Source organism: Colletotrichum chrysophilum (genome assembly GCF_026319265.1).
Source record: "Colletotrichum chrysophilum strain AFK26 chromosome Unknown scaffold_51, whole genome shotgun sequence".
In the NCBI taxonomy this organism is placed as follows: domain Eukaryota; kingdom Fungi; phylum Ascomycota; class Sordariomycetes; order Glomerellales; family Glomerellaceae; genus Colletotrichum; species Colletotrichum chrysophilum.
In genome coordinates this window covers 276578-296081 of record NW_026517338.1, presented here as the reverse complement: position 1 = coordinate 296081, position 19504 = coordinate 276578, and the positions used below count along the sequence as shown (strand labels likewise).

The following is a 19504-nucleotide window of genomic DNA, read 5'->3' as shown; positions in this document are numbered from 1 at the left end:
TCTGTTTTGCGATATATGTCCATTCGGGCTCCCTTCATGCTCGATCTGACTTTCCTTCATTTCTCTGTTCCTGGAGACTTGGGTAGACGGGCTACCATCGATTCCATACAGAAACCAAAGAACAACTCCAACCATCAACGCGCCACCAACGATGTTACCCAAAGTGACGGGGATGACTGATTGGTAGATGAATTTCCCAACGCCAAAGTTCGTCCCATAAAACATTCCAATGGGAACAAGGAAGAAGTTTGCGATCGAGTGCTGATAGCCGAGGCAAACACTACACAATAGGCGTCAACTCAAAGTCATGTTGTGAGGCGTCGAGAAAGGAATTAGACTCACAACGCCCATATCGGTATCCAAATGCCAACGATCTTTGAAAATCCATCCCTGCAGCTTGAAGACATGAACACTGCCAGACCAACAAGCCAATTGCAACCCATGCCTCTCGTAAAGTTATAGCCCCAGTTGATGTTCACTCTGCCCTCTGCCTGAGTAACAGCGTACGTGGATTGCGCATCGGACTCTAGCGCATTACTCCACCAGGAAAGGACTCCCGCGAAAAACAGACACCCTGCGAGGTTGAAGATGTAAGAAACTGCCCAGTTTCTTCCAAGGTCGTACCATGACGTCTTGCGTTGCAGGGTTGTATACATCATAACAGCCATGTTGCTGGTCACCAACTCGACATTGGTGAAAATCGTCAAAACAAAACCGATGGGAAAAGTAAAAGCTGCCACAAATGTCGCGAGACCCGGATCGGAAGATCGAAGGCTAGGAGAGCCGCCTGCGACCACGAGGTTGAAAAGAGATCCAAGGGAAATGAAAATGCCGCCTAAGAAGGATTTCATAATGAGATCGCCCAACGATAGCTTGCCTTTGGATAGCCCGGATCGAGTTATGATTTGACAGGATTCTTGAGCCGAGTGAGCATCGGCGTTTTCGTACAGGCCCTGCATGTTAGGATTCAATGAGGGCGGCCGTGTTCGGGCTTCCGCGTAAGGCATCGACATTTCAAACCGTTTCTTGTTCAGAGGCAGGTGCATTCTTCATGAACGATCTCGATCGGTAAGGGTTTAAACTGACTTTATAGCTACCACGGCGGCACGTTGCTCTTACGTCGATATAATGTTGCGGAGACATTAGAGTGGGTAGATGACAGTCAGCTCTACAATATCAGTTACTGATCATGCCCGGCCGGCTTATCCGTTCGCAACTTCATCCTAGATATGACCGATTATGAGTGCCGAGTTGAGACATCTCGATGTAAGAGTAGACTTCGCATTATGAGGGCGAAGCAAACAATTCGCTATCAATGAGCGTATGCCTCATTGAGAGAGAAGGAGGAATTATGGGTCCTGTCTCCGACCGAACGCCCGCCAGCGATCGGCTCGGCTTGGGTTGGGAAGAGAGTGGGCCCCGGGAAATCGGAAAATGCCCCAAGAATCCCCGATGAACGGCCGGTCCGGGCCTATTCGGTGGCTGAAAAGCAAATTCGGAAGTGGGGGCTGACGTTGTGATGTCCCTCACCAGAATATCTCGCGGTGACGTAGTTGAAAGACATTTGTCATCATCAACCTATCGAAGCCTCTGCACCATTGCGCGGGGAACTAGACTACCGATGTCAAAATAAGTTCGAACAAACGCTGAGAATACCGCGTCGTAGTAGCAGTCACCCTCGCGCTTTTAGAAACCACGCAATACCACTGAACGTTGCCCTCCTCTCTGCACGTCAACACTCCAGCCCCCTAACAAAAAGCACAATGGGTATCGAAGGAAAGAACGTTCTGGTAGTGAGTCTCAGACCAATTCTGGGACATCGTAATCACTATCTAACAGGGCAATATAGACCGGGGCCTCCATGGGCATCGGCGAAGCTATTGCTACGGCTTTGGCGGCCAAGGGCGCCAACCTAGTTCTTCTGTCTAGGTCTGAGGTGAGCCAATGTTCATCAAGGTGAAGCTGGCAATTGTCAATTCGCAGGCTGACGGAGGCAATTCATAGCGAACCTTGGCCAAGCTTGCGAACAAGCTTTCACTCACGCACGGAAACCTCAAGATTATTTACCGTGCCGCTGATATTGGCAACTTCGACTCTGTAGATAAGGCCATCGCATCAGCAGTTGAGGCCATGGGGCAAGTTGACATCCTAGTCAACAACGTAAGTAATCTGTCTCCGAGAAGTCGCAAAAGAAACTTACAAAGAATGCAAACAGGCTGGTCTTGCGTTGGGGGCCCCGGCGACGTTCCCCGAGCTGAAGATTCAGGATGTCATGACCATGGCCAGCACCAACGTCAACGGCATGATGTACGTCACGCATTCGGTCCTTAACAGATCGATGATGAAGGAGAAGCTCGGCAAAGGAGTTATCTTGAATATTACGTCCGTTACTGGCTTGGAAGTTCCGCCTTTCCCGGGTGAGGCGGTTTATCATGCCAGTAAGGCTTTCCAGGAGGCATTCACGAACTCGATTCGCAACGAGCTGGTAAAGACCGACATCAAGGTTTTGGCACTTCGGCCAGGTGTTGTCACCACCAACTTCCATTCCCAACGAGTTGGTCACGACAAGGAGAAATACGACTCTTTCATCGAGGGATATGAGTAAGCTATTTTCTCGGATCAATGACACGCGAGGTGGCTTATAAGTTGATTCTAGTCCGCTCATATCCGACGACATCGCTCAGGCGGCTCTGTATATGCTAGACCAACCGCCCAACATCTCTATCAAGGCTTTGGATGTTGTGCCAACTGGTAGGGCTTGTTAATACCCCGCTCGAGGATCTCGATACTGACAAGATTCAAGCCCAGAGATCACTAAACGTGTTCGATAAAACATGGACCGACCGAAGCCACTGAACAAGTTCCCAACAGATGAGGCGCCTGGTACTTTAAAGGACGACATGGAATTAATCGCGACGGCAATAGCCGTTGGGAGGAATACAACATATTGTCTTCATCACCATTAGCGATAGAGTTTGAACACAATCAATAGACATTGAATTGACGGGTTCAACGTCTCTGTTATTATTTCGGCTTCTTTGCAGGGATAAGATCTTTTTGCACGGCACCACTAGCCTTTCGCAGTCTTACCCAGATCAACTTACACGTGTCTATGATGGAAGACGGCCTTTGTGTAAGGTGAGTAGCAAAATATGGTCGGACTGTCATCAAGTATCGCCATCCTGCTCAGAGGATTAGGATTAGCGTCTCCTCCGCAAGGTTCTGGTCCCTGGCCAGAGCACAGGTAAAAGATCTGGAGAGATTCGCGGAGTGATCCCCAACTTGCAAGCGTCAGATGTAAAAGATAGGTTCGCGTAGGCGACCCAACCACCTCTGGACAGCGTTGGCAAAACTCTTCGAGGTTTTGACGCCTCTGATGTTGCCAATGTCGACATCGTGATACAAGGTGTATTCATATTTTGACAGCAATGGTTTGACCAGCCAAGGCAATGTGAATATAATTTTGAGAGACGCGCGCCATCATATTATTTGAATAAGCATGTTGCGGCACAGTCAAGGGGGCTCTCTTCACAATGATGATGACATTGTTGTTCGTTACAATCTTATTGTTTTCTTTGACACGCACTTCTTCAAGCGTACCTGCCTGGATTGTAATGAGCCTTCCATTGCTGCTTTCAATCCAGAACAAAGTCCTTCATACACGACGCATTTCCTTTGTTTGTTGGAAACAATGGCTACGCTCGCTACATCGGTGCCGAGCCGGTCTATTGCTGCCAACCACACAAATGAGCCGTCGGGGTTAAGGGGTGCTCGTCTCCGCGCCAAGATCTGCTTACTTGTTTGGTATTGGAGAACCCCTGCCAATCAGTTGACGGAGGCAAGGAGGTTAGCGATGCAATTGCTGAGCAGAGGAGTGTGCATTTCTAACCGCATTAGTGCTCGGTCACTGCGGGCGCGATATGACTCATCTTCCTCTGCCTATCAGACGAACCTGTAACCGAGATTCCCTGACGTTTTGCAGTGGAAAATCATGTCATACCACGCACGAAAGCTGTACTTCTCTTGATTGCCCCGAAGCCGAATGCGCCGCTTGATTCGTTTCGACGCTCTACCTCCACTTACATCCAAGGTCATGAAAGCCATCCACAGATCGTGAAAGTGGACTGCTAGATCAATCTTTCATACCTCCCGCCTCTGAAAACCTTTGCCAAAACATGGCTGTCCCGTCTTGCTGTGTGAAAGCCTTCGAGTGGGATGGCACCCCCGTCGGCCGCATCGACAAGATCAACAATTTGCAGGTCTACGTCACCGGCAACAACCCTGATATTGCTGTCCTCTATATCCATGACCTTCTCGGATGGAGTTTTCCGAATGCCAGATTACTCGCCGACCATTTCGCCCGGGAAGCGAACGCGACTGTGTACGTACCGGACTTCTTCGGCGGAGAGACCTTGCCATTTGAACCCATTCTTCAAGGGCGATGGCACGAACTTGACCTAAAGGGCTACACCATGAGGAACTCTCGTGAGATCCGAGAGCCTGAGATCTTGGAGTTTGCTAGGACCCTGCGTCAAAAGTATAAAAAAATTGGAGCAGTGGGATATTGCTATGGGGGCTGGGCTGTGTTCCGTCTGGGCGCGAAAGAGCATCAACCTCCTCTGGTGGACTGCATTTTAACAGGGCACCCAAGCATGCTGACCAAGGAGGATATCGACAACGTCTCGGTTCCGGTTCAGGTTCTAGCCCCAGAGCATGACTATGTTTTCAACGCGGAGCTTAAGTCTCACTTCTTTGAGACCCTTCTCAAGAAAGGCGTGGCCTTCGACTACCAGCATTTCCCTGGAGTGGAGCATGCATGCTTGGTCCGCGGGGACCGAAAGAAGCCCGGTGAAAGAGATGCCATGGCAAGGGGCAAGAACTCAGCCGTCAGCTGGTTCAATCAGTTTCTTGGCTGAAATGAAGATTCCTGTTCTCCACGCAGCATCTTCACCTATTGATCGCGTACAGCAGGTTGTCTCTTATCATAAGTTGGGAGTCATTTGTTGGTCAGTACAATCGTACAGGGCAAAGACCCAGAGGGATTCAAATTGAATATCTACGTATGTATGTGTCATTCTGGAAGGACGTGACATAATTGAATGAACTGCGCAGAGATCAGGCTTATGATGAGGAGTGAAGACACACTCCCCAATGCATGGACAAGGAGATGGGCGCCATTAAGCATCATACCTTCCTCAGAGTATACTATGTCTCAAGGCCGCTGATAATACACAGTCATCTGCCGTCTAAAGCTGAAAGGCCCCCCACTCAGCACCGAACACGCATTCAACCCGTTCACTGGAGTCCATAGCGTGTACAAAGTTGCCAAAGGCCCTGTTCCGCATACGGCAAACCCACTTCTGACTTTTGTGTGTGTGAATCCATTTGGCACCGCGCAAGCCTCTAGTCCGTTCGTTGGCTTGCGTAAAGCGTATTGTTTGGCGAACCGACCGACCTCACAGACATTTAGAACGTCTCGGACAAAATTACCTATCAAAGTGTTGCAGTGCCCAAAACTTCTTGATTCCTGGTGTAGACTGCACCTGCGGGTATGTTACAGGACCAAAATCCGTTGATAAGCGGGTCTGGGATGCGTTAGACCTGCAGAAAGATGCACAAGTTCAAATCGAATGAGATGACTCTTGCCGATAGCTCGTTGCGACATGTCACCATCACCGGCGATGTGATACGGGCCTGATGGAGCGGGCGTGGAGGCAGACAAAGCTGCGAGAACCACAAGGAGCAGGAACCTCATGCTGTTAAGGTTACGGTTTTGATCGATGGATTCGGTCTCCGAATATTTGATATATCCATCTCAAGAGGAAGATCGGGGGATTATATGTCTAATCATTCTCGTTGCAAACACAGTAGATCGGATCTGAATAGTTGCCTCTGCTTCCACAGCCTACAGCGGCTGCTTCACATGCAACAACAATGGGCTCGATTGCTGTAGCATGTATCGAAAGCTCTTCAATGTTCCTAATGCTCCTCGTAGGGCTTGGAATCGGAAGTATCGGCCTATCCCTACTTGACTCTATCTCCGAACACTTCTCTTTGATCTTCGAGCTTTTATCAACGAATGCGGTGCATCGACAACACGCCGGACAGTGAGGCTAGCGCATGTTTACTTCAGCTGGGGCTGAACCAAAGCTCGACACGCATCGATTCTTCCGACATGTCAAGATCTTCTAACCCCGAAGGTTGAGCAGTAGATGCCGGGGCCTTTCCTGGATACAGTCACCTTTCTTGGAAGATGAAGGGCCGGTCTTCACACGTGGAAAAAACCAAGACTTGGCTTGGAAGTTCCAAATGGTAACTGCCAGCGATTAAATTGGCAGGCATGTTGGTTGATTACAGACACATGTTTATCTTGATGGCGCAGCAGTCAATTAGTAGAAGACTGTGAGGAGGTCGAAAGGTGATGTGATGAACAAATATTGGTGTTTCTGGCATCAGATATCACGTCTCTTGGATGAATTTTCTCGAAAACGGCAACGAGAGTGGAAGTTCAACGCGCTGATATCTTGCTGAGTTTCTCTGAAGTCATCTTCAGTTGATGTTAAAGCCTCTGCTTCCCACATCTAAATGACCTCCGAACTGCCCTCCGACCATGCCGTACGCGTGGAAAATCACACTGCCGACCCAGACTTGCACCTGGCCCGACTTGTACCGCAATCGCTAGCCACTCCATAATCACAGCATCCCCCACTGGAGCTGCACTCAAACGCATGCGTCGTCACACGCTTGGTCTTGACAGCATAGGTACCGGCTCCAACTACACAGTTGCCGCAGTAAACCCCCTGAGTAAGTCCGGTCACACATGCGCAGCCATTGTAGGTACATGCCCGCTGAGCTAACTCAGCAGGTATCGGCTCGCGGGCCTGGATGCTGGAGCCGTTGACTGCTGCAACGGTAGCTGAGATGAGCAGGATGAGAGACCCAGAACGCATTCCGACGAAATAACTTGCGATTGGCTGCAGTGTATACCATCATTAGCTTGCCTGAAGCAAGCATTGACTCGAGTTGTATCGTTCACTCACCGCTGAAGCGAGCTGAAGGGAAACGAAGTAGAGGAAGTCAACGTTGGAAAGTGTTTCACAACGGTCCCATAGGGCCTAGCTAATTGTGCCACATATTCCCCATTAGCGGCTCGGAAAGAAGCGGTGGCCGAAGACTTTATAGACAACAATCATCATCATATAGTGATGATGATGGAATTGAAACGGTGGCCAGCCTGTCTAGACTCGTTCGACTCGATGCCCGTCTGACATCGTTGGATGCGACGTTGAAGCAATGCACCCAATAGTTCTCTTATTGGGGAAGCTGGTTACTGCAGCTAGCCACTAGCTCATTCAGCTCTGGCTGCACTCGACAGAAGGAGCAAGCGATCAACCGTGCTTAACCCTGTCTCTAATGAAGGACCATGACAGGTTGGACCTGCTGACGTTTGTTTCGCTGTATGATAGGTGGCGTTGGCCATCCTCAGTCAATGGATGTTGTGATAGGCCAAAGGCGAGCCGAACACCAGCTGAAGAGGAGATGTCGGATACGAGTCGCACTCCCCCAGCTCTCGCCCCTTGGTGCAGTTGTGCCTAATGCTTGGATTCAGAGCAATTCGACAATGACGATTGTAACCGATGTGGTGGGATCAAGACTGTGGTAGTGTAGTAAATCGCGATTACACCGACCACTCCAAAGTATGGACGCTGATTAGTTACGGGTATTCGCGTGTTGAGGCCGGACTGCTGATAATTCGGCCGATCATCGCAAGAACGGCCATTGAAACCCCTCTCTCTTCCAGTGTCTGGGTCAGGCCACTGATCTGAGGCTTGAGTTGATCGGGGAACTCGAAGTCAGAATTGTCGGGAAAGGATATAGGTGTTTGAGAGGTAAGTAATGTGTAAGTCTCGTAGTAAACCTCGGCATCTTTCCATCGATTGGCGAAGCGAGACAGGGTCGACCCACAATCTTCCAAGGCCTGTAGGGTATCAGGAGCTTGGAACGCTGTGCTACGGTAGATATAGGGAGTCCCCCAGAAGCAAGAGATGAGAACAATTCCAACAGTGAACTGCTCGACAAGCTGCACCACTTGAAGTCAGCGTAACAAACATGATAATGATTTCGGGACGGCATTGGCAACCTACTGTGGTCCACGTACAGTACACCATAGGTCGGTGTTCCTGGATACGACGAAAGCACCTCGCATTCTCACTGGCTGCAGTCAAAAGAACAGCATGATCGTCAATGTTTGGGACGGCTAGCTCGTTCTGAAATAAACAGCAGATACAATAGTTGTAGAGCATCAGCATCGATAGCGGATGACAGTTGGTTGATTTGTCGGTATTGCTGGAGATGAGTGGAATCATTCCTTTCCATTGATCCAGTTCGGCCTTAATCTCGTGGATATTTTGAATTCGGTAATCGCTCTGGCCGTTCAGAGTTCGCATCTGCTTCCAGAACCTCCGTATCTTTGACTGAGTCCGACGAATTGCGAACAGATGCTCGAAGTTCGCATCGATTAGGCCGCCGTCGAAAGTAAGCCAGATGCTCTGGTTCCAAATCTTTGCACGAGTCAGTCTCAAATTCATTTGAGCAACGCAGGCAGAATCGGCACCAACCTTCTCATCTAGTACATCAACCAACCCATACAATCGATGAGGCCACGTCGAGGCTATCACTTCGTAGACTGAGTAACAATGTATGAGAAGCCCTCTGTCCTCACAAGTCTCCGGAACAGCTGGGGTGGTCGTGGCGTCCAGACTCGTAAACGATCCCGGCGCTTCGTAGTTCGACAATCTTCGGGCGATCTCTAAAGTCGATTTTCCGGTGTTGTCTCGTAGTTGAAAGTGATTCGGACTGTGGAGAGCATAGACTAGGAGCAAAAGGTGAGCCTTCAATTGAGCGCTAGGCCCCTGGAGAAATGCATCTGGCAGACAATGAACCACGGCCTGACTGTAAAGGGACGTGGACCGCGCGATGTGTGGGCACCCTCTGGTAGAGGGGCTTGAATAGAGAGCACCTATGGCGCATACCATTTGGACGAAGTAAGACTGATAATTGTTGGAGGGCACCTGTTGTTCGACGCACGCTTGGAACCATTCAACAAGGACGTTCTCGTCCAGAAACGACCAGTTGGGGTGAACGAGTTGGAAATAACAGGCTAGGTCGGCTCTTCTTAATAGCCCAATGTCGTCGTCAGAGGGTGGGTTGGGAAGGAATGTGTTATCGTGAGTGGCGGATGGTGTTTGGATGATGGCGATGACGCCATCTCGTGATGCTGCCAAAGAGGGCGAGCTGCGTCTATGATGCTGTCAACGATATGACACTAACATCTCCCCAGGCCGGCGAACTTACTCTGCATTGATTGTTTGCATTCCCTCCATGATCTCCAAGTTTGACGTTGATTGTAATGAGGAACCGGCTTCTGTGGTGACTGTGCTGGGCGATCGTCTAAGGGATGGTGGATCCAGGGTAGCCGTGCTTCCGAATGTCGATTGTCCGGGAAGCGGCTGATTTGACGGATTTCCCTGCTTCCTGATCAAGACCATACAGTTCGCGAGACTTCTCTCGACCTGGGCAAGACGCATCTCAAGTCCTTTGACGTACTCCCATGGCACCGATGCAGCATCCCTGGGCTTTCGCTCCTGGAACCGAACACATTCTGACCCTGCTCTCTTGCATTCACCGCACTTGGGAAGGGCATGGTCGCACTTCTTCTTCCGATGTCGACAGCGTATACAGGCGATCGATGGTATGTCGCTTGGGCTTGATGTTCGCGTCATCTGACGAGCCTTCGGTGTATTGGTTTGGTCGGATCCTGGGCGGCTGCTTCTTTGTGGGTCGACTGGAGGTCCCCCGTACGCACTCTTCACGTTAATCTTTGAGAAAGTTGACGACACCGTTGAAAAGCCGCCTTGGTTCTTCTCTTTGATATCTGTAGGAGCAGGAAGCGTGATGACATGGCGAAGGAGTAAGTCTGGGAGCAGAGAATAAGGCAACAAAGGCATGCACGGGTGGTCAGGGGTGATAGCCGTAGACGATGCGTTTCGTTAGAGACTTTAGGGTACAGAACTGTCGGTGGAGTCTTGTAAGGTAAGATGGAGGGCGAAGGCCACCCCCCCTGGACAGGGCTGCCACGCTGGTCCGATCTCCTAGGCGCACACGGCCACTTAGGAGCTCTACCCCCCCGCACGATTCCAAGGCTGTTCCCCGCCACTGGAGTACAGCAACACGAACTATACCATGCGATTCAAATCCGGCCATAGTAGTTCCTATGGAAGGACGAGTCCTAAATTTGACGTACATCGAGTCATTGACTGCCCTTCACACAAGCCTAGCCGCTAGTCCAACCAACCACTACCACATTGACGGATCAGCTACTCTCCCTACGCAGAAAGGCGTAGGCACAGTTTTGACCCAAGATTAGATGCCGGTCTTTCTCGTTGCCATAATACTGGCTCCTCTGAGTTCGGTTCTCTGAATTCGGCCTATCTTCCAGTGGAACTCAAGTCCGCAAAAAGGTTATGGTTGCTAGCAACGGCAATCATCAACCTCAAGATCAAGTTTCTGTAGACTTTCCTTCCAAACCCCTGGGTAAATCACTCTCGGCGGACACTTCAAGGAGTCCGGTGGATTGTTGTTCGTAGCAAAGTCTCAGGGATCGAAGGTACAGAAGCCTTTAGCAGCGATTTACCGTCTGCCGTTCTGCATCTACAGCGGATGAAAGTCGGTGTGATTTTGCGCACCGCATCGCGCTGCATACCAACCTTCTGACTGGCTGCGGATGGATGATACCCGTTACATCCGCGCGAGCCTTTACATGACGCGACGAGCCATGTTTATCGACAACATCGATCGTGATGGGCCTTGAGCGGGCCTCTACGTAACTCCCGGTCCTCCGTAATATCGTACAAGGTCGCGTTGTTGCTGAAAGTTTACGTCAGGTTGGTATTCCCGTTGCTACAACCCCTAATTTGGTAATTTGGGACATCTTGAACTACGTTGCTGCATCCAAAGTTGGTATCAGTTGCATATTCTTTGACAGCTTCGTGGTGGGTTGCTTGTTGAACTCTGCCAGCTGGTTGGGCAGCAAGTTGACTAGGCAATCTGAATAAACTTTCGCAAAGGCACCTATCTCCTTCGAATCCGTTCTCGTGAAGACACAGATGGGTTTTCCCCGGGCACACAGCAGCTTTCTATCCTTGGTGTACTCTGTCCGCTTTGTCCCCCGATATCCGTCCACAGATGCCGCCATTCGGGGCCGAACCAAAGAGTGAAGCCCGGTTTTCGGTGACAGACCCATAAATTGCCGTCATTGGGAGATTCTGTCGGACTGAAAGTCCGCCGCAGGAACGCCCCTTTGCCAGCCCCGGGATGATCGGCCCCCTTGGCGTGACAGGAATCAAGTGAGACAAGCCTTCTTGCAGGACCTTTTGCCTAGGCAAGTTCTTGCCGTCTCCAAAGGCCCCGCCGTCAGATGGAGACATCTCCAACCACTTGGCTCCAAGCCAAACGCTTAGACCGCGTTGGTCAGCAATTTGTGAACTACAATACTGAGTAAGGCCGTAAAGCTGCCAGGGGTCCCTGAGAAACTTTACGTGACGTTACGTCGACAGCTGTAAAGAAGAACATGAGTCGGGTCCACTAAGAGGGCGGATAAATATTTAGGGGGAGCGGCTGCCTTATTCATACGCTGGCTTCACTCATGCGCACCTAACGATACTCGCGGATGGTCCGCGACTCTAACTCAATCGGGGTACTATAACCTACCGGTGGGATAGGAATATGTTTTGATATGCAATTGGCCCATGATGGCGGGGTTCACTTTTGCGCCCTACGTACTGCTGACTGTTCATGCCTGTGAAAGCCTGAAGGTTCCTGTCTGCTATTCATTGAGGTGCTCTGTGGCGCCGCGCGGTGCACCTAAAGGAACCTCACATTACTATTGGAATGTCAAGGACACTGAGTTCGCTACTACTGCGAGGTATCCTCGTTTTCGTGATACGGAGAGAGCCCATGCGGGCTCAATTGCAGAATTACCTTCTCATCTGGAATGAACCAGTCAGATGAAATGTAAAACAGAGTCAAATCTTTCCGCCGCTCCATTCAACCGCCTGTCTTCATTTACGAAGTCATCGATGCGTAGAGCATCATTCTGCTGCAAGAAGCCTCAGACACTGACCATTCAACGCTGTGCGTGTAAGCGCTTAGCCGGCCCGTCGCAGTGAAGTCGCCTCTGTTCATTTTACAGTTCTCATGGGCGAAAACCCACGGCAAGCTACGCACAGACTGGGAATTTGCTTTTATTCGCAACATCAGGCGAGTTCCATCGGCGGGCGCCGTCGCTGCAGGCTAATGTCTCACCGCGCGCATCGCGCGCATTCCATCAGGGTGCACAATAGGTTTGATGGGGTGGAATTTCAAATCAGACCTTGCTCCACAGATTCAGGGGAGCCGGCTGGAGCCGTAATTGCTGCTCGCCTGCTTCCGATCGTCTGCCAGATGTTAACAAGGATGACGACCATATCTTAAGGGACGGTAACCCTGTTAGACGAACTTCAATTGAGAGTCTAAAGCTCTTAGGCTGCGCTGCTCATGGTTGACAGCCACGAGGTTTTACGGAGAGATTCTGCCTTTCCTGCCTGGGGCAAATTCCCCCATTTACTGTCCATCTCGGACTCATTGGGTACGGACCTTCAATTGCAATACCGAGCAAAAACGATCAAAGGCGTATCTTCTTTGTTTCTTCCATGTCAGACGCTCTCAATGATTGCTCGAAGTAGCCTGATGGACTACTCGACTCGAGCCAGCATGCTGGTCTCTCATTCGGAGTTGGCCACGATTGATCGTCGACCAGGAAGACGGTACTGCGGTGAGTTGAATCGCTCGGGAACGGACAGTCTGGGTGTTACGATAGATTTTGAGCGACATCTTGAACAAGAATTGTTGCGGATGAAAGATCTTAACGAACAATGAGTTTGCAATCCGAGTTTGCAAATTGATGCCCTCATCAAACGTATGTGCAGCCAAGATGGTCCGTGGCACACAAGGCTCGGATTCACGGCGCATCAGACTTCCTATTCGAGAAATAAAACCGACAAACTCGCACGTGATCACCTGTATGGCGGCCAGCAAGACCATGAAGCTTTTCTTTCAATTCTTACACCTTGCTGAATCTTTCGGAAGACGATACGGATATCAATCAGATAGGCATCTTTCCGTACTTTTCGGGTAAGTACCCGGCTCGGGATTACTAAGATAATGACTCAAGTCAATTAGTGCATCGGACGTTGTCTCCGAAGGCCGGACTAGGAGCACCATCATTGCACAGCACAAAATCGCGTGGGTCCGATCACGGCCCTCCGAAGACCCCTGTAGTTTCTCGGTTTTCGGACCGTAGTTGCGCAGGTGGTGCTCCATTCATGTTCTTCAGTGACAGTAGCGACTGATGAGACTCGCCGTCCAAGAAATGCTTCATGTTATCAATCTTGACCCACCGAGTCGATAGGAATTGAGCCATTATCACCTTGCCTTCTTGTTGGATGGCAAGACTAATGATAACGGATTACATCCCGAGATCGCAATCCTATGCGTAGTAGAGGGTTTGTACATAAGATGCGTGTGAACAAGAAGGCATCTATTCCAGGCCATATGCCAACTTCAAGAAGCCCATTTCAACCCACAATATTCGGCTGCATTTACGACGAATAATACGTAAAAACTATCCAATCATCATGCAGAAGATCAACCCCGTCGGCTGGGTAGGTACAAGACGCTCCCTCACCAGGATACCTTGCTGAAACGACGACTAGTATGGCCTCGGCTCTATGGGCCTACCCATGGCCCTCAACCTGCATAAGAAGCTGCAACAACATGGGTCCAGCCTGACATTTTCGAACCGAACTTTATCCAAGGGGGATGCGTTGGTCGACGCAGGGGCCGTCGCAAAGAGCTCCATAGTGGAGGTTGCCCAAACATGCGATGACATCTTCACCATGGTAAGTCTTTGTCTGAAGTGGAGTTTTACCCTAAGTCTGACCAACTGTTCAGGTCTCTGCCGACGCAGTCCTTCAAGCTTTGGTAAAGGAGCTCGTTAGCAGTGGCATCAGCTTGAAGGGCAAGACTTTGGTGGACTGCTCCACAATTCACCCTGACACCGCAGCAGCAGTGTCAGAGACGCTGCAAGAAGCTGGCGCTGTCTTTATCGCCGCCCCGGTCTTCGGTGCTAGTCCGGTTGCTCAAGCTGGACGATTGATCTTTGCCATGGCTGGCCCGCAGGCTACGATACAACGTCTGGAGCCTCTGGTCCTGGACGTCATGGGTAGAAAGGTGATCAACATGGGCGAGGATGTTACCAAGTCTCCCATGCTCAAAGTTACTGGGTAGGTGCCGAGCGCCCCTCCTATCCGTTCTCGTATGATTCGTATTGCACATCTCTGACACTTCTGGTAGAAATGTGCTGCTAGTTGTCTTCTTGGAAGCTATTGCAGAGACTCAAGTTCTTGCCGAGCACAACGGCATCGGTACGAATGCGATGGAGGAGCTCATCTTCGAAAACTTTGGACCTGTTTTGGGAAGTTATTCGCGCCGCATGACCAGCGGCTCGTGGGCACCAAAGGAGGGCTGGGCTGGTTTCGCGGTTTCAAACACCATCAAGGACGCAAAGCACGCGCTGCGGGTGGCTGGTGACCTCGGGGTGAGAATGCCGGCTCTCGATATCGCAACCAACAACATGCTGAGTGCCAGGGCATATGGGGGTGAGAATCTGGACGGCGCTGCCCTTTACGGAACCTTGCGGTCTCAGGCTGGGCTGCCGTTTTGGTCAGAGAACAGTCGGCAAGAGTGATTTCCTGAACATTGGATGGATTTGAACGCTACATAGAGATAGACTTTTCGTAGACATTAGACAGATACCCTACGGCAAATGAAGGAACCGATTTTGATATGGATAATGCAGGACTGAAGACCAATGTTCACCGTGGGGAATGGCGACCTGAGGTCGCCGACCTCCGGGCCGGTTTCCGTACAAGTATGTCAGCATACGTCCGACCTACTGTTTGTCGCATTCCACGTCGCCTTATTGGGTAGGATCTGCCGAGACGCAAAGGTTACGAGATGATGTTACGAGAAATTTGGCGAAAGATTTGACGAAGTGAAGAAGTATTAAAGTAAGGGGAATCGTTGCGAGTATCCTCGGCCGTAACTCCTAGTTGGTCGAGTATGCACAATGACCATGTCAAACTTCGTGACCACCAATGCGACTCAGCCCTAGATATGTGTCAAGACTGATTGCAGCGTATGATTTGCGTGTTCTAATGCCGCTTCGCTGGCCTCAAAGTACGAGCTCAGGGAACCTCGGTCGTCGGTCACGTCGTTCGCGGATAATTAGAACCTGGTCTAGTTCTATCGACGACGGTTATGACGGATCAGATTCCGTCTGCACCGGAGTCAAACGGGAAAACCTTGCGCTGCCCAAGCTTAGCTTAGACTTCATCTGAAGCATCTGAAACAGTGTCACTGTCGGGAACATGGCAAGTGTCATCACGGGCCAATCCACTCGAAGACTATCACCTAAAACAGGATGGACCACGTTGTGATTTGATCTAGCTTTCTGAATCAAGAGGAGCTTTTCTGCCGTGTCGGTGTCTACTAGTCAACCTCAGAGCTCTATCGAAAATTTGCTGACGTTTAGTGTAGAAGTGGGATGATTTTGCTTTTGAGTTGAGGCTAACTCCAACTTAGAATTGCGATGACTTACATATCAGAGGCTGAGTCTTGGATTATTTCCCTGTTCGTCCGCCTCGTGCTCCGTACGTAAGGGCTTGACTATTCAGAGGAGCTTAACTCATAGGGCTCACTCATGTCTAGACTTCAACATCACCACGAGCCGGAGGAGAGTGCCCAATCAATTTTTCTCTACCCAATAAGGTTCATTGCGTCTATTCATTAAGGAGCCCGAGGGAAAAGGGGCCGAAGTTTACCGACGCCTGCCCGGTGTGCCGGCCGCGAAGCCCCACTCGTCTGCCGATCTGCGGGTCTGATCCGGCGCGGGCTTTCGGGGGTTCAGGGTCGATGACAGCGCAACACTTTAAACACATTCTGGCGCAGAAACCTTCGATCGCTGGGCACATAATGAGTTTGTGGCTGAAGTACCAGTGTTTTCGTCATTGTCAGACTTGATGTCGACACCAGATACCAGCTAAGTCCAAATCACCTCCGCGCAGAAGGTTGCCAAGTTGCAATACCAAGAATACCAAGAGACCGCTAAGGACTAAATCATATCTTGTCGCCGCGGTTTTCCTGTCGAGTCAATCACGTCTTTTCCTTGGTATATCGCATCATTTTTGGGACTCAACAGCTCAAAACGCGTTTTGCCCTCAATGTTCCTACCTGAATTTTCGACAGCAATTGAGTGATTTGCGACAAGCAAGCATCAAGCACTGCCACGGCCAAGGGTCTAGCGACTGCGAAGTTGATGATGTGATCAATCAAACGCTGACTTTCAGCGCATCCGATGAGCAATCTCAACATTGGCAGTGGTTGAATGGCTTCATTTTGGCCCAATCGAAGGGTCTTGGCTGCTTCACCCCTGGGGCTTTGTGGCTAAGGCTGCCTCTTTGTCTGTGGAAGAAGATGACCACCCTCCGCGAAGCTCTTGAGCGGAGGCTGGGCATGCATAGAACCCATTTACTTGAGTGATTTTGCGCTAGAAGGATTTTTCGGGAGATAATGTTCGCAATGGAAGGCTTTAAACCGTACAGATCCTCGGCTGACCGTTGTCGTCTCGTGCTTCTTTGCTTTCTAGACGATGCTTTGGAACCTCCGCGCCAATATGTCAGAGAAGAAGGAGATAGAGAGCTCGTCGACTCCTCCGTCGGAGCTTGACTGCAACGTCGACAGGAACGATGTCTCAAAAGTCGAGCAGACAGACGAAGAGATCGAGCGGGAAAGGAATCGGATACTTCGCGAGCAAGAGGAACTTCGGAAGCAAGATGCACCCATCATTCCAATCATGTCGTTTTTCAAGAAGAAAAGCGGCTATGACGAGAACGCGATAGCAACTCAACCTTCTGTTTACGATCATCCCTCCACCGCCAGATTCTTCCAACCGCACCCGCGATATGAAAATCTGCACCGCTTCGACCCTACCTTCCGCTGGACATGGGGCGAAGAGCTCCGTCTCATCAACAAGCTCGACTGGAAAATCACTTTTTTCGCATGCCTTGGTCAGTTCTTCGATGCATAGTACCGCCCCAGTTGCATCTACTTACTCCCCTATAGCATTCTTCGCCCTCGACCTGCCCCGCGGAAACTTGAGTCAAGCGAATTCGGCATCATTTCTCGAGAGTCTGGGGATGGACACCAATGACTACAACTTAGGCAATACAGTCTTCCAGATCTCGTTTTTATGCGCTGAGCTTCCCTCGCAGATGGTTAGCAAGAAACTCGGTCCCGATAGATGGATCCCATTCATCATGTGTTCCTGGAGTCTCGTATCCGGCTGCCAGTTTTGGCTCAGCGGGAGAACTTCGTTCCTTGTCTGTCGCGCGCTACTCGGCATTCTTCAAGGAGGCTTCATCCCGGACATGGTTCTCTATCTCACATACTTCTTCAAGTCAACAGAGCTACCCTTCCGACTCGCCATGTTCTGGACAGTCCGCCGCATCACCGACATTGTCGCACCTCTCCTTGCCCTCGGCGTCCTGCGAATGGATGGCCTCAGTGGTTATGAGGGCTGGCGGTGGCTGTTCATAATCGAAGGCATCTTGACCATGTCGATCAGCATTTGGGCATGGTTTATGATGGCCCCGTCTCCAACCCAAACACGAGCACCTTGGCGCCCCAATGGTTGGTTCAACGAGCATGAAGAGAGGGTGCTGGTCAACCGCATTCTGCGCGATGATCCATCCAAGGGCGACATGCACAACCGTCAAGCCATTACTCCGAAGTTGCTTCTTCAGTCTTTGGCTGACTGGGAACTCTGGCCCATCTACATTTTCGGTCTCATATGGGAGATCCCTTCTGGTCCTCCCGACCAGTACCTCACCTTGACTCTCAGAAATCTGGGCTTCAACACGAACGACACCAACCTTTTGAGCATACCACCTCAGTTCCTCGGCGCAATCTTCATGATGATCATGACGTATCTGTCTGAGATTTGGGACTCCAGAGCCTTGTTTGGTGCCTTCACCCAGCTCTGGTACTTGCCCAACCTGATAGCCATGGCGGTACTCCCATCGAACAGCAGTCCCTGGGTGCAATATGCTGTCGTAACAGTGCTCCTGTCTTACCCTTCGCGTAAGTCACTCGACTTAAGACAGCCTTAGAAACATCTGACCCGGATTCTAGCTCATGCAATGCACGTTTCTTGGGCATCTCGTAATTCCCATTCAGTTCGCACTAGAGCTGTGTCGGCTGCGTTGTATAAGTAAGTCGGCCTTTGTTTGGCACCGAGCAGAAAGGAGTCTGATTGTTTCGCAGTATGATGGTACAGCTTGCTCGTGTAATCTACTCGAATATTTACCGTGAAGATGATAGACCGGAATGTGAGCTTACATGAGTACCCACTCCGTGAACTCATTTCAGCTAACGTCGAGTCTCAGACCGCAGAGGGAATCGCGTGCTCATTGGCATCTGCTGCGGGAACATATGCATCTATCTTCTAGCGAAAGTATTCTACATGTGGTGTAACAGAAAGAGGGAAACAGAATGGAACGCTATGACAGAAGAGGTTAGTTGACCGGTAGTCTCTGAGCTGCTCTGATTAATAGCTAACAACTCTATTAGGAGCGAAATACCTACCTGGCCACGACCAAAGACCAAGGAAGTAGTAGGAAAGATGTTCGCTTTAAGCACTAAGCTTTAACTGCGTTCGAGCCATGAAATACGTACACGTAAGGACAGGGCGGTTTTCTCACAAAATACAAATCCTTTCCTTCCCGCCCCCTTCTGGCTTTTTTCAGAACACAACAGATTGGTGTCTCATGGGATGCCATATCGATTTCTACTCAATGTATTGTTAGGAAAGAGGGCAGGAGACGGCTATCTGGACATGTAATACCCACATTCACGCTTGGCTGTGAGATACCTTGGCCCTTGCAAGTCCGAATGGAAGATGTTCCATCATCTTGCAGCATCCTACAAGGCAGCTGCAGAATAAGTGCACGTTTATTCATGCAGATGCGCATGTGACATCTCTGGTAGCTCAAAAGGGCTTGCACTTCAAAAATACTCCGGCAGACCATTTCGCTCTGTAACAAGTTGGGACGAGGTCCTTCTTTGCCAAGAAAATCTCTTCGAAGATGAGACAGGTATTGCATTGACCACAGGAAACTGGTATTCTCGCCTGGCTATTGCGGGACAATTGCCGGTCTCAAAGGGTGGCTGGCGGTTGCGTGGCCAGAAGAAAGTATTTTTGAGAATCGTGTTCGAAGATTCTTCGAGGGGAATGAACCCCTCGAGCACAATAAGCATCAGGTAAGACTTTACATCATGTAAAGTAATG

General features: G+C 50.3%; 4 protein-coding genes across 4 annotated transcripts; all 4 read left to right on the top strand.

Annotated features, from left to right (window-relative positions):
- Positions 1 to 1763: 1763 nt before the first annotated feature.
- Positions 1764 to 2605, top strand: COL26b_006777 (uncharacterized protein; the record flags this gene model as incomplete). The annotated part of the gene is made up of 4 exons (XM_053179588.1): positions 1764 to 1793; positions 1850 to 1936; positions 2005 to 2160; positions 2216 to 2605. The coding sequence occupies 4 exons, from the start codon at positions 1764 to 1766 to the stop codon at positions 2603 to 2605; spliced, it is 663 nt and encodes a 220-aa protein (XP_053036533.1).
- A 1570-nt stretch (positions 2606 to 4175) lies between these two features.
- On the top strand, positions 4176 to 4916 carry COL26b_006776 (uncharacterized protein; the record flags this gene model as incomplete). The annotated part of the gene is made up of 1 exon (XM_053179587.1): positions 4176 to 4916. The coding sequence occupies one exon, from the start codon at positions 4176 to 4178 to the stop codon at positions 4914 to 4916; it is 741 nt and encodes a 246-aa protein (XP_053036532.1).
- Positions 4917 to 13733: 8817 nt separating this feature from the next.
- On the top strand, positions 13734 to 14845 carry COL26b_006775 (uncharacterized protein; the record flags this gene model as incomplete). Its single annotated transcript, XM_053179586.1, has 4 exons — positions 13734 to 13760; positions 13812 to 13997; positions 14050 to 14381; positions 14452 to 14845. The coding sequence occupies 4 exons, from the start codon at positions 13734 to 13736 to the stop codon at positions 14843 to 14845; spliced, it is 939 nt and encodes a 312-aa protein (XP_053036531.1).
- A 1986-nt stretch (positions 14846 to 16831) lies between these two features.
- On the top strand, positions 16832 to 18326 carry COL26b_006774 (uncharacterized protein; the record flags this gene model as incomplete). Its single annotated transcript, XM_053179585.1, has 2 exons — positions 16832 to 17225; positions 17281 to 18326. 2 exons carry the CDS (start codon positions 16832 to 16834, stop codon positions 18324 to 18326), a joined length of 1440 nt encoding a protein of 479 aa, XP_053036530.1.
- Positions 18327 to 19504: the final 1178 nt, after the last annotated feature.